This window comes from Melozone crissalis, unplaced genomic scaffold (assembly GCF_028551555.1).
Source record: "Melozone crissalis strain CALT ecotype California unplaced genomic scaffold, PUWL_Pcris_2 ptg000016l_1, whole genome shotgun sequence".
Classification (NCBI taxonomy): Eukaryota; Metazoa; Chordata; class Aves; order Passeriformes; family Passerellidae; genus Melozone; species Melozone crissalis.
Genome location: NW_026535794.1, coordinates 55,639,561 through 55,654,512, shown reverse-complemented (window position 1 = coordinate 55,654,512; position 14,952 = coordinate 55,639,561). Strand labels below are relative to the sequence as shown.

The 14,952-nt window shown below is 36.8% G+C and overlaps 1 protein-coding gene across 2 annotated transcripts in view; it reads right to left on the bottom strand.

The window, feature by feature from the left end:
- The window catches only part of ITGA9 (integrin subunit alpha 9), a 212,119-nt gene that overhangs the window by 45,332 nt on the left and 151,835 nt on the right, over positions 1 to 14,952 (bottom strand). For both annotated transcript variants that reach the window (XM_054274023.1, XM_054274024.1), the window contains exons 22-23: positions 13,369 to 13,477; positions 9,168 to 9,275 (exon numbers count right to left, since the gene is read on the bottom strand). In XM_054274023.1, the coding sequence (XP_054129998.1) occupies positions 9,168 to 9,275; positions 13,369 to 13,477 (217 nt within the window). The remainder of the gene's footprint in view (positions 1 to 9,167; positions 9,276 to 13,368; positions 13,478 to 14,952) is intronic.

The following is a 14,952-nucleotide window of genomic DNA, read 5'->3' as shown; positions in this document are numbered from 1 at the left end:
TGGACACCACTGGATGTCAGAATAGCCTTCAACATTTCTCAATAACAACACATTATTGTCAGGTGCCTCACTTAGACATCTGTGGCACTTGAAAATCATGAGCTTTCAGACAGTTTTTAGTGGCCATCCAAAATCTGAGGGACTGAAAATCATTACTCATTCCAGAATATATGTGTGTGTGTGTATATATATATATATATGTGTGTGTGTGTGTGTGTGTGTGTGTGTGTGTGTGTGTGCATATATATGTGTGTGTGTGTGTATATATGTGTGTGTGTGTGTGTGTGTGTATGTATATGCGTGTGTGTGTATATATATGTGTAGTCTCCTATTGTATTCAACACATGAACATATACATGTAATATGCATAAATGTAAGAAGATACAAGCCAGAACATTTTTACTACACAGACTTGTTGTGGCACCTTGCATAACAGGCCTCTACATGCCACCATAACTCTGCAAGGGCTAATAATATTACTGATCTGTCATTATGCAGAACAGCAGAAAATCCCTTATACTGCTTCTACCCACACCATTCTGTCATGTTATGATTCTATAAATGATCACACACTCATTCAGAGATAAGTTAGTCTCTAGCTTTGTTAATTTACTGTAAATTGCCCTCCCCATGAAAATCCTATGAACATGCTTGAGAGACATTTAAATAGGACCACCTGTACAATGGGTTACTCTGACAACTTTTTGTTGTCAGCACAAACCACCAAATTCTCAGAGACAAGATATAACCACCAGGAAAGAACACACATAATTTCATGCATTTAAAATGCTCTATCTGAAACAAGAAAGAAATTACTGCAGGATGACTTTAATGTATTCTGAATATTTGAATTTTCGTGCTACTCTATAGGTTGAGCAGAGGCAAACCCATAAAGCAGAAATGGTTTTTCATCATGTAAGATTACATCACTCTTGAGAAAAAGTGGCAGGAGGACATTTCAGAGTGTAACAGCTGTATGTAAAACATATCATGTACACTCCACACACACCACAGCCTAGAAAGCCTGCAGGATTTTTTAATAGGGCTGTATGAGAATAGCATGTTGAATTTATTGCATACATAGGGATCACCATCTCTGACTTTCCCTGCATGGTGTGGGGATTTATGAGAATACTTGGGCCTGGTTTGCAGCTCCAAGAAGGAAGTACTAGTGCAAAGGGGAAAAACAACACACATTTTCCCGGAAACACAGAGAATAACCAAGAGCTGCCCAAGAAGCCAAGTCACCTGGGAGTGGTTGGAGTTTCTAGGAGAAATAATATAGCTGCTGCCTCAGCACATTCCTGTTGTACTATCATCTCTGTTTTCCACCTTCAGGGTACTTGCAGCATCATCTCTGCCCATCTGTAGCTACCCTCAGAACATGGCAATTTCTAGCAAGCCTTTGGAGCCTTTCAGAAATTGCTGCAGTTTAGCAAATTTTTAGCAAACAGTTTAAGAGTTTAGGCCACAGTACCTGTAACATAAACTTCACAGGTAAACTGAAAGCCAGTGGCCCCTTCTAGGTTTATCCTCAACCCATTAACGTGCATCAAAGGCAAGATCTCCCATTTTTTTCAGGACCTTGTATCCAGCACAAGGTGTCAGCCTGGGGGAAGGAAATCAGATACAATTTCAAAATGGGCTGGACAGGACAGCTGAGGACCATGCACCAAATGTTGAGGACCTATTGGATATTATCAGCTGATGTGGGGTTAAGTATGTGCAAGTGATAGGAGTCTCTTGGAAGAATGAGACAGAAAAACAGGAGGAAAACTGGTTGTTGCTTCCAACAAAGCATTATGTACAATCTCCCTGTTGCACTGCTGTATATAAGAAGCCAAGGGCTATTCCTGTATTTATTGGCTGACATTTTACAAAATAAAATATATATCTTCAGCTCATTCCTAATACTAGCAACACTAACTTCCACTAATGCAAAAGAATTCATTATGATATTAAAACTTAATATCATAATGATTTTTTTCCAAGCTCTTCCAGTAAGTCTGGAATTCCCCTCTTTAGCTAAATCATCAATAGTTGGGGAGCAGGGTCTGGAAGTCAGTAGAACTAAGTTGATACAAAGCAAGGTGGAAGGTGGAATCCAGACATGAGTGCATGTGATAAAACAAAGCCCACATCCAACCTCAGAAAAAGTGTGTGGGCCAGTTTAGGGAAAACATCATGAGACACAAGATATTTGGGACAGCAATTTTACTTACAGGAGACATGGTCAAGGTCAGAACATAGGCCAGTCATTTCACAAAATTTTTAGCATTGTTCAACTCTGTAATGGATGCCTTACTCATCATCCCTGGCCTATACTGACTCCAAAGGACTAAGAGTTTGGCTGTGGTCTGGCAGAGAGTTTTTACATATTTTCTTCTGTATGTTTTTTAAAGCTGATTTATTTATGTAATAATAACTAAGCAGTGGTTCAAGTTTTCAAACTTGAAAAATAAATAACAGATGTGTTTGTCTGTCTTTGTTGCTAGCCATAGCACATTCATCCTCATATTAGGGGAAAAATGTATGCAAGTATTTTGATTCAAAGATACTGATTCACCCTTTATTAAGTGAACAAATAATTGATAAACAGGGTTAATCTAACATGTCACACTGAGAAAAAAAGGGAACTGACAAGAAATTCCAGACAAGGTCAGACTCAACAGTAGACAAATAAGTTATGTAAATATGTTATCTGACTACTTGCACCATATGCCAAGAATGTTTAATATTCACAGATAATGAAATACATTTGAATCAGAGCAGTCTTGTTGATTCTGGCAAAAAGTTTAAAGAACCACTGAAAAACCAGTAAATAATTTAAAAAATTAACGCAGTTTACCCAACTCTTGAAAGATTTCAACTAAAAATAGCAATGATGGCACAGAAAACCATTAGTCCACAGATCCAATAAGTAGCCTTACAAGGCCATTAGAAGAGGCAAGCAGAAACAAAGTGGAGATGCTAAAGCATTAAATCAGCTTAAGAGGGGAAGTAAACCATAGCCCTCGCTTCTGCTCCTCTAGACAACAGGAGAATGCACCAGATGCATATTTGGCATAAATCATGCTGATTGGAACACTTTTAGATGCCTTTCTGATGCACTTAATATATGGCTTAAATAAATAATCAGATTTTATAAATGTGATTCTTGCAACATAGGCCTGGTCTTGTCCCTGCAGCCAATTTGCACATACTTAGCAAAAATTCCCAGAAGTACTGCTCTCAAGAACTAGTGATTCCTACCCAGTTTTGTGACAGAAGCAAAGATCTTCTCATATAAAGTCTCTGACTTACAAGACAGCAGATTCCTTCCTAGACAGAGCTGTACATGCCACGTGTACACAGTAAGAAGAAAAACTGACCACTTGGTATGATTTAAGCCTGAGGTCCTCAGAAGATTCAGGCCTAGGAATGAATGACCACCACCTTACACAAAAATCAGCTTACCACTAACATTCGTGTCCTCCCTATGTATTGGCCTCTAGCAGGTGAAACCCAAGAAAGAGTCACTGAGAAGTGCTTTTCCTCTCCCTCTGATGAACTGTGAAATGCTTTACCAACATATGAGGCAATATATAATTCTCAAGGTATGTCTCTATTTTAAAAGCCCCTGTGATCACTTGGCATTTGATGTTCCTTCAGCTAGGTTCTATCTGTCTATATAGTACATCCTTTTCTGTATTAAACACAAATAAGCCCATGTTTGTTCTTTACCTAATTGTTGGACTTTCCCTATGGGCTGTGTTGATGTTAGGATGAGGAGAAATGAAGACTGTGCAGGTAAGTACATTCCCTGTAGGGCTCAAACAACTTGTGTGCTTTGTTTCACTAAAGCAGACGCTTGAATGTATCAGAAAGGTGTCTAAGACCTAAACTCTCTTTAGAAGCAGTGGAGAAGAGGTAGGACTTTCAAGGGGATGATTTTCCTTATCTGTTGTAGACAACTGAAGATTAAATGGGTCATTTTCATTCAAAAAACCCTCTTGAGGGGTGAAGGAGATATATTAAGTTAAGCAGAAAATGTCATTTGTTTCCAAGACACCCTCAGAATTTCCTCCAAGAAATGGTTTATTGATACTTTTGATATCATCTGGTACCTTGCAGAAGGACTGGAACAATAGACTTTCAAAGCCAGGAGAGGAAACCAATACAAGATGCTTATTTTCACTCTGATACATGAACGGGGAGGAAAACCCTTCTGTCACCACATATACACAGATAGCATTGTTTTAAATGCTTCCTTGTTCTTTTGCTTCCTTCATTTACACCACAAATCTTGCACATTAGTTAGAGAAGAGAAAAACTAGTCTAAGAGTCAGAATTTAAAACAGGACTGTGTATTAAAAGGATTTACCAAGCAGTTACTGTCTGAATTTCCTTCTTCATTGTTTTTGGCAGGAAAAGCTTTACCAATGGAAAAATGATGAATTCTTACACTAACTCCTTCAAAATAAGAAAAAAAAATTTTAAAAATTGTAGACTTTCTTTTCATTCAACAGGAGGAGCTTCCTTCTCTAGATAGGAAGCTTACAAAAAAACCAACTACATATATATTTTTCCACACCACAGTAAAACGCCTGATTACTACATGATTACTCATGGTAATCTGCCAAACTTCTTGCTTCCTTCATCATTCTCATAACAGGTTATTTATATATCCATTCTATTTCACATCTTTCTTTATCTGAAATTTCTTTTTATCAGAAGGCAAATAAACCAAATTTTTCAAAATTGGAATTCACATACTCAGCAAAAAAAATAGGAGCTATGGGCTGTTCACAAAGTAGCAACAGTTTCAGCTGACCAAAAACATCAATCAAACAGCCACTCATTTGAAAGGCCATGATTTTTTGGGGGGACAGTGTTGTTAAATTTCAATACCTAGGTTATTTGACAAATTTTACTTTAGTTTAGAAGCTAATAATGAGCAGGCCACAATTGGACAACAATATCATGTTTCTGTGCCCTTATTTAATATATGGATCACAGCAGTTTTTTCTCATGTTTCAATGGCCTTGATTTCTATATTATTAGACTTTACTGAAAGACAATTATTTTTTTTACATTCAAAGTGCCTTTTCCAAGAACATCCTCTTTAGAATTTTTAAAAGAAATACACTGCTTATACAAATACTATAGCACTTTCATATCTAGAAGATTTGGTCAAAACAACTGAAAAATGTCTGAGAATTTGTTCAAATCTGCCTAAGCAAAAATGTTTTTGAACACTCATTTAAAAAGCAATTAAAGTGAAAGAGGCAGGAAGGTCAGAAAGTACCTGTACAATTTTCTGTACAAATTTCTGTAGAGCATATTCCCTGGAATGAGTAATTTCCTCCAGCAATCTAGCTATGTTTCTAAATATGGTGCCAAAATATGTGTAGTCCAGTGTGTGTCATTGAAATGAAGAGAGTACATGCAGGACAACTAACACAAAGGGCTAAAATAAATCTTGCTGTAAGTGCAAAACGTTCCTGTACAATCTTTCTGTCAAATGTCAATTCATTTTTCTTTTTTCTTTCAACATTCACAGGAAGAGATCAATCAACTTAAAAGGCAAACCTGTAAAAGGAATTCTCTTAAATTCTTCCATTAATTCATTCAGTTTTTCTTTACTTTTTTAAAATCTTACTGATATCCAGCTATCATAAACGCACAATCCAGATCTCACCTGTATAGAAAGAAGTGTGAAGTGAATATGCCAAACATAATAGGACAACTGGAAGACTCCTCTTTGTCTTTGCAAGAGGAAGACTTTTTATTTTGCTCCCTAAACAAGAAGTGATGGGAAGGGTTGGACCAGGAACTCATGGCCTAGGCTAACTGGCCCATTTAAGGTTGATTGGTTGAAAGGTTGTCCATTTAAGGGATCAGGATTCACAAGACTGAAGTTCAACCCATTTTTCCTTCTTTGAAAATAATTCTCAAGATCTAAGTTTAGAAGCTTAGGGAAAATCAGGGAAACCAGATGGTTTCTTTTTTATCAGTGGACACTGGCAAGTGCTTCTTCAGAGTTCCTTCTGTGCCTCTCTTCATTAATTGTAAGAGTAAGGGAACATAGTAATTTAAATATATTCTTTTACTAGCAATTACTAAAACAGTAACTACTAGACTTAGACATCAAGAGTTCTATGCAAGGAGGGAGCTTGTCCAAAAACTGAGAACAGTATTTCTTTCCCTCTTATTTTCAAATTTCCTTTTACATCATTGCCTAGATTGAAAATTCTTTCTGAAGAGACTGTCTTGCAACATATGAATCTTACCTTCCAACAAGATTCTTATCTCAGTGATGGTGATAATATGTTTTTTTTATATTCTCGATACTGATTCAACAAACAGGCTCTACTTAGTCCCTCCAGAGGAGGGAAGAGGATCGTCCAGTTCAAATAGACAAATTTGGTTTGCAACTGTTAATTCCTCATAATTGTATTTACCTTCAGTGAAAAGAAAATAAACCAGAATGCAAGAATCTGATCCCGTTTCATAAAGTCAGCACAAGAATAATCCTGGACACATTAAGTTATGAACAGCTTCAGGAAATACCGTGGTTAATTTAGTAGGAACTCCCATTGTGAAAATCTTCTTGACAATCCTAGAAAGCAGCTCCTTGGCTGCCAGCCAAGGTCTGGTAGTGCTTCCCTTGCCCTTGTGTATCCCTAGCTGGATACACAAAGGAAATTACTGATCTTTCAGTTCAAAACCAAAAACATACACAAATATAATGAGCACTGTTTTTCTTCCTGGAAGAATAGACAACCAATGGCTTGAAGAGTGGAGAATATACCTTTATGTTAGGACTACCTTCTCTTCTTGTGTGAAGCTCTGCTATGTCACCATCTACACTATCACAACACTTTTACTAACAAGCTGAGGTATTTAATTTATTATGTTTTTAACTTGGCTGGTTTTTAACCTTTGCAAGAAAGCAAATACAAAAATTCATTAAAACAAACAAACAAACAAACAAACAAACAGGTACTAATTTGACTTAAGTGTTTCCAAAATATCATTTAGAACTGCAGAATGTATTTACTATGTAAAACCAATGTCAGAGGTGAAATTTCCTAGCTAAATTTGATAATTTCTAGTATCTTCTATTCATTAAAAATTAATAGGGAGGAAGCTCAATTGTTTTGGGGTTTTTTCCCCTAGTTTTCATAAAATTATCCTTTTTTTTTGTTTACTTCTGGCTTTTATTGTTGATTCATTCCCTTCGTATATTGGGGGCTCTGTTGGGGGAAGTGCCGCAAAAACTGCAGTGCTGCTCCCAATAGCCCTTGAATTGCATCTGAACATCTCTAAGGCAGAACTGCAAGTGTCAAAACATCTCCATGATCTGAATTTGTCTCAAACAAAATGTTAAAACAGTTTCTGGAATAAAGCCAAAAGCTCAGAATGGCAGGAACATAGGAAGCATGAGGGCTGTAAGACTAGCAGATAATACTTCCTATTAACACCTCCCAGAGACACAGACTGTTCCAGTGAGCCATATGTGACTGTTTTCCTGCTATTAATTTTTGTGCCTGAAAGACTAGTTCAATCAACACAATATGAGAGAGTTTGCTCCTGAAACTATCTTGTGTAGTTTATGTGTATGTGAGACAAACTCTAGTGCTTTAACTATACATTTTGACTCAAAAATTTCGCTGCCTTACTGTGTGTCAGAGAATGGTAATACAATAACTAGCTTTAACATAAAAACCATTATGTCATCAAATCCCAAGTTCTGTATCAACAGTGTATTTTACAGATAAACGACAATTCCTAATCCTCTGTATTAATGACAGCTATTCTCAAAGTTTTGTCAACACTGACAGCTAGAATGGCTAGATTGTAGGCATAGAGAAAATAATGACAGAAATACCTGCACTGTCTGAAAGGATTCTATTACCTTACTATCTTTCTTGAAGTCTAGATTCTGGGAATAAGCAAAATAAGCAAAACCTTGACATATTTAATGATTATGCTTACAAAAACTGTCTTGGAGAAACAGCTGTTGTAAACTATTTTCTAAAGTTCATCTCCTTTTAGGTTTCCTTGTTTAATTAGATCTATTTTATGAAAAGTTAAAAAACTCCATTATTTTAGTTCCCTTTCCAGTCAATAAAAACTCACTGGGAGAGTGCAGTAAGAAAGAGAGTGGGATGCCTTCTCTGTTACAACAATAAGACTTGGAATACATTGGTTGTAGTAAGATTTGGGATACATTGGTTCAGTGCCTGGCTCCGACACAAATTTCCTGCGTGAAGTCAAGCAAACCTTTTGGTGTTCCAATTATGTATCTGTAAGGCAAGGATAACCACTGTCTCAGACAGGATTTTCTTGGCTCACATTTATTAACATGCTAGAGGTATTTAGAAAGTCACATCAGAGAATTCTACTGACCATGTACCCAAAATCAATACTGAAAATTACTGGAATGCCAGTGTGTGAGGCAGACATCTCTCATAAAAACATGCTTGCCTACTACCTGCAAAGAGGTCTCACAACAGCAGTTTAACATTTCTACAAAAACAAATTTCAAAGTACAATTCAGTAAAATAATGTGCAGAGCAATGCAACCTGTTGTTGGGGAAAAGCGATACAAACCGTGCTAGCATTTATTACCACAGTGCTCAAGAAAACACGAGTCAGCTGGGACCTCCTTTATAGAGTGACTGATTTTAGAGAAGATATCGAGATTTGGGGAGATAAAATCCATTAGGAAGACTTCCACCTCTCTGTGCCTGCTGTGGACACACCCTCTCCTACAGCACACAGAGACCAGGGAACAAACAAGGAAACAGGTCATGATACTTTGACAGGCAATGTGTCAAAGGAAAGGTGATCTTCTGTATATAAAGCTGGACTAAATAAACATTAAAAAGCAATGCCACAGAAAATGATACATATGCTAGAGAACTAATTAAGTGTGGCTGGCAAATTGACTCCGTCTATACACTACTATTGCTTCATACAATATTCCCACATTTCTCAGTCATTCTGTCTTTACTGCCCATTGTAAGCCATATCTATATTTATCTCATACCTTCCAACAGCAAAAATCTTGGAAATCTGCTTAGAAAGATCTTTCAGATCTATATTTACACATCTTCAGTTCCCTACATAATAGGTAATACTTTTCAGCTAAAAGTATTGTAACATTGTAACATACTCACCATCATCTGCTGAATGTGAAATATTTCGGCTCCAGTGGCAGAGAGGCGGTTTGGAATTGAAATATCAAGAAAAGCTCCAGGAAGAGTGCTTGGTCCAGCATTATAAATCTGTAAGAGAAAAAATAGATACAAATAAAATTACATACTTGACTTCTCATGAATGGGAAACTACTGTAGATTCAGAGCTGGGAGTACAGGTAAATTTGAAGAAATACAAGTATTTTGCAGATTTTTCATGTCTTCAGACTAATACTTCTTTTTCAAGTGTCAGAATGAAGTCAAAGGATTAGCTTACCTAATAGTCCTCAGGCACAGCTCACATATCAAAGGAGAAGCAGTTTTGCAGAATAATTGCCAGCCATCAATACAAACAGTATATTTTATATACAGAGACACTACTAGTACACTGAATGTTTTGGCAATAAAATCTTGAAGGCTATAAGAAATATTACTGTCTCAGTTAACATTCTCATTTCCATCTGTTAACCACTGCATGATATTCTGCATGTGTTTTCCTTACGGAGCCAAACAATTACTGTGACTACTGGACTGTGGGTTTTCTGAATGAGATTCCAGGAGATGCATGTGAACAACTTCCATTCAAGTTCTGGCATTTTCAATAAATTACACTTTTAGTGGAAAATATTAGCTTTCTATCACTCCCTGGCCCCCAAAATTTCAACAAAATCTCAAAGAATTTCCCATCACTGAAATGTATCCAGTGAAAATTCTAAAATGTACGGAGTTTTGCAGAATTGAAACAATCCATGGAAAAAATTCAATGAAAGTAAGTTTTCATTTGTATCCATTCATTTTTTTATTAGGAAAAATATTTTCTGGTTCTTTCTAACAACACAAATATAAATGCATTAAAAATTATTAAAGTAAAAGCATGAAACCCATTAAAATATTTATTCACACTGAGATACTACTGTGAAAAGATGTATCATGCAGTTGTTAATTGTGAAAAGTACAAATATTAAAACCAATAGGTTTTCATTCTTCAAACACTGTTCATATTTGAAGAAATGCCTGACTGATAAACAGAACTGGTTTGCAATCCCAAATCCTCCTCACAAAAGCCCTGAGGCTCCAGGCAGGGGGAGAAATCCCATTAGAATGCAGTATGAAAAATGCTGCATGAAATACAAACATAGTGTTTCATGCTAGACATTTTTAAAACTTTGATTATCTCACTAAGATCAGATATGAGTTATTGCAGAAAAGGCATTTTCTGTTTCCTTGTTCATATTTGTTCTATTAGAGATTTTAATATATAAAAACTGCTGTAAAGGCCCTTATTTTTGTAACTCATCTCTTTCTCTTGGTTAAGGAACTATTATTTTTCTCCATCTGGAAAAGTTAAATATTTGGTAGGAAATAATTAGGCAAAGAGTGATACAAACAATCCTTTGCCTCCTGTGAAACTACCTTTTCTCTCTGATACACATAGTTATAAGGTTTACCCCATTATTGGAGAGCAGATGTGTGACTTGTTATGGTATAATTTTCAACTTCTGCATGGAAAAAATATTACTATTGCAACTGCTAAATGTGTGCATGAGAGACAAGAGCATTTGGTAGGACAAATGGTGGCACTGCCAACACATAGATTCCCTCTCCCTTCCCTGTTATCACTTTGCTTTACTGAAAATATTTATCTAGTTAAAGCATCAGTGCATCCATTCTTCATCTGCACTAACCAACCACTCCTTATGAGGAGGAGGAAGGGAAGAAGACCTACAAACCCCCAAGAAGGAAACCAGAATCACCAGAATGAATAGCCTAGTTCACAAAAGCTTTTATGTCCTGAAATACTCCTTTCAGTCCTTCAATAAATAGCTAAGGGCATTGTGTGCAGTGGGGACTTAATTGCTGTGGATCGCAATCTGTCCATGGAGGCAGACATGTTATTTGTTGTAAGCTGAGTTTTCAGCCTAGGAAAACAGAAAGAAAAAAGACAAAACACTATTTTTCACAATAAATGAACCTACCTCTGCATGGCTTATCATTCCCTAGTCCCATCTAGCGGTCAAAAAGGATTTGTAGGGCTTGTAACAGATGCAGTTACAGCAGTGAAACACAATGCCAGTTAATGTTGGCCACATCACAAGAGTTTCTTATAATAATCCATCCATATATTTTCCACATCAGGAACCCATCTAACTGCCTTGTGAAGTGTAATAAATAAGTAACACTTGAATAATGCTAAGATGCTACGAGGTATTTATTGAAAGCTTCTCATACTTGTCTTTTTGATGACACTGTTGAGTGAGGAATGGAAAGAAGGCTCCAGTCTTCAGGTGGATCAGAAGGCAAAAGCATTTAAGGAAAATAGTAGGTCTTTTTATAATGTGACTCACTAAGGTGATACTTGATTGGTCTCAAAGTAGAAACATCTCACAACATTGGTGACTATGAATAGCACATTTTGGAGAACCATATCTACAAAGAATGGTTACAGAAAGAGAGATAGTAATTGTTTTAATTCTTTTGTCTAAGTTTCCCACAGCTTCTACACAGCTTCCCAGGATTTTCTTGGGAGAACCATGTCTCCCTGTGTTCAGAGGATATGTAATTACTACATTTAGTGTCTTACCTCTCCCCTATACTGTAATCCGTAGTGCTATAAATATTTTCATGCTGGGGCATTTTTCAAGCCTGAATCCCTATCACAGATGCTCATTTGTTCTCTTGGATAAAGGCTGCTCACTCCTTTGTTCAATGACCATGCCACTAAAAAGAATTACTCCTCCACTTTTAACCTGTGGCTTCATCCAAGATGTGTCACTTGAATAACTAGGGCTCTTTACCCAGCATGTGAAAAAAGGTGAAAGAGAAACAAACAGTAGGAGCTTTTTTCCCTATGGAAGTGAGATGCCATGTTTGCAATTCCTGTCATAAAATATTCAGATAAGGGACATATGCCATCCCTGCATGCTGTAAATACGGCATCGAGTCAAGAATGCATTGTACAGCATTGTAGCAGGATGCTCTGCCTGAGTGGGAGTGAAACAGCTCAGACTAAACCCTATTTGTGAAAGTTACCCATGATGGATGGAAAAGGGTAGTCATGCTGACTTTGGTGTTAAAGACTGCTGAGGCTTGTGAGAAATGGATTTGTAAGGGATTGTCAAAACCTGACAGAAAGCTCACACAGTCTAGTACCTCTGTATGCAAACATTGAGATAAGGTGTGCTGACTTAGGAAGGCCATGGAATAGAGATGACATTGCTGAGAGAGAGGTTGAACTAGAAACAAATTTCAGCAAGTTTCAAAATATGGCCTCGCAAAAAGATCAGATATTTTAGAGAACTGGAACTATGAAAGATGCATTGTAGCAGCAGCACATGGGATGAAAATATAGGTGATTGGTGTTAGAAGTATTAGCAGCATTGTGTGGCAAAAGCTAATAGGCTGAAGAACACTTATAAGGTATTCTAACCAGGAAATAGATTGGCTTCTGATATAATGACGTTGAGTTTTACATCTCTTATGTCTCACCCTTCAATAAGACTGATAAGGGAATAAAATATTTCAAAATGCCTCTCAGTTGCCCTGTTTCTGAAAAGCAACAGAGACTGACTCATCAATCCCAAAGTTAAGCATTCAGAAAGCATTTATGGACAAAAACTGGTACCAGTGAGGATGTGACAGGCAATGTCCCTGATAAGGGAATCAACAAGTGATAGTACAGATAACTTGTCTAAAGCTGCTGAGCTGGCACAGCTAGCCTAGAAACACGAGTGACAGTTGATCAGCTTATACTATAAAAGCTCAGTCCCATTTTTATCAGCCACTAACACACCACTTCCAGAAGAGAGTCTGGAGATTCTTCCCTTGAGTGGAGATGTCTCTCAAGGTTTCTCCTTGAGCAGAAGAGATTTCCTCACAGTTGCTGGTATTAGCGAGTACACCTATATAACCTTCAGATAAAAACTGTTGACCTAGCTGAGGCTAGGACTGGATCCACTTGCATCTAGATTCCTCTCTGAGAAGAAGTTTAGAAAGCAAAGGAGTCCTTTCTGAACCTCATAATTCAACAAGAGGTCTTTATAAACCTTGTCCAAAGCTTCCATTCTGCCCATGACTGTGATGTAAAATCATGCACAAAAGCCCTTACCACACTCAGAATAAAATAGATACAAAACAAGAATGTGCTGTCAATCAGGAAAGCAGTCAAAACAAGGATGAGTTTTACCTGCAGTGTGAAGTTCAGAGACTGGAAAAGACATTCATGGTTTTCCAACTGAACAAAGTTGGAAGCTGCCACAGAATCACCGTAGAAAAATGAAGTAGGGAAGACTTCTCTGTAAGACCAAGATACAAATTTAGTAAGCTGAATTTGTGACAAAAATGAAATATATTTGTGTCTATCTGAATTGCACCCCTTCCTTTCTAGTCATGTGAAATTCTATGGGACCATTTTACATTAATCTATTTTTTGTGATTTGATTTCCTTTTGGCAACATAGACAACACAAGCAGCATCTCAACTGACATGGGCTAAAATCCCATCAATGAATCAGATGTCTTTTGATTATTTATCCTTTTTTCTCCTTTTCTATCACAAATCCTCCTTTCTGGAGTCCCCTGGCATGGTTGATTTGCTCAAGTCCCATAGCTTGGACTAACATGGGAAATCATTGCACTATCAAGTTAATCTGAAGAAATAGTATCTAAGAGGAATACTTTAAGTTGCATATTCACTAAAGTAACATTTCAATTTTCTTTAACATTTACATAGCATTTCAGGAATAAACAGTTAATTACCTAAGTTTTACTACCTTTATTATTAAGCAGATTATTAAAGGAAAGATTAGAGGGGGATAACCTGCTTTCAACTAGAGTAGAACAGTTCAAGTTTCCTTAATCATTCTTATAATCGAATCACATAGTAAAATGCTGTAGGATTTTATCAGAAATTACTTGGAAGCACAACACAGTACCCCCTGCAGAAGAGGACGAGGAGTGCTTTAAGCATCCTTTATGTCTTCTTTTAATCTCAGGCTTCTCCACTATCTGGAAAGGGTCTTGATGTAATTTCAGACAAACCTTAGTCCTCCCTACTGCCTAAAACTCTGCTTCCTTCCCAGGTTTTATTTTGGAATCAGAGCACTTTGAGACAGGATTTTAACCCTGTTTAAGTACATTTCATTTTTTCCTGCCTCCATCCTGTGCCAGTGATTGCTAGGGGAAACAGTGAAAGACAGATTTTCTCCTTCCATATACAGCATTATGCCAGAAGGCTTCTCCCAAATATGGTACTAACCATTCAGGGCTATTTATAACCAGGAATGAAGTTTGCTCCTCTAGATTCAAATGTAGGACAATTAAACTAATAAAAAAAGCTTCAAAAATATACTGTCAAAAAAGAAGAATATTACTAATATTACTATGCCTAAGAATGTGCCCTCCAATAAACCCAACTTTTCTCTGGCTGCTTGATTTTTCTGTGAACTTCAATTAACTAAGGTTTGTCTATGAGAAAGAAAAATATAATCTACCCAGGCACTTGGTGGGGCTTATAAATTCAGAGACCTTGTGCTTTAAAAAAGTACATTCTGAAGAAGATAAAACAATTTTTTATTATGTGTTGGCATGCAGTATTCTGTAGGTAATGAACAGAGATCTAAAGACACAGATGAAATCATTCATATCTTGTAAAGCTGAATAAAAATCTGTATCAAAGCATCAAGAAACTAGTTCAATTTCTAAAGAATTTGTAACAATGAAAGCATTCAAAAACTTCTAGAGCATGCTGCTGAGACTGTACTCTCAATATA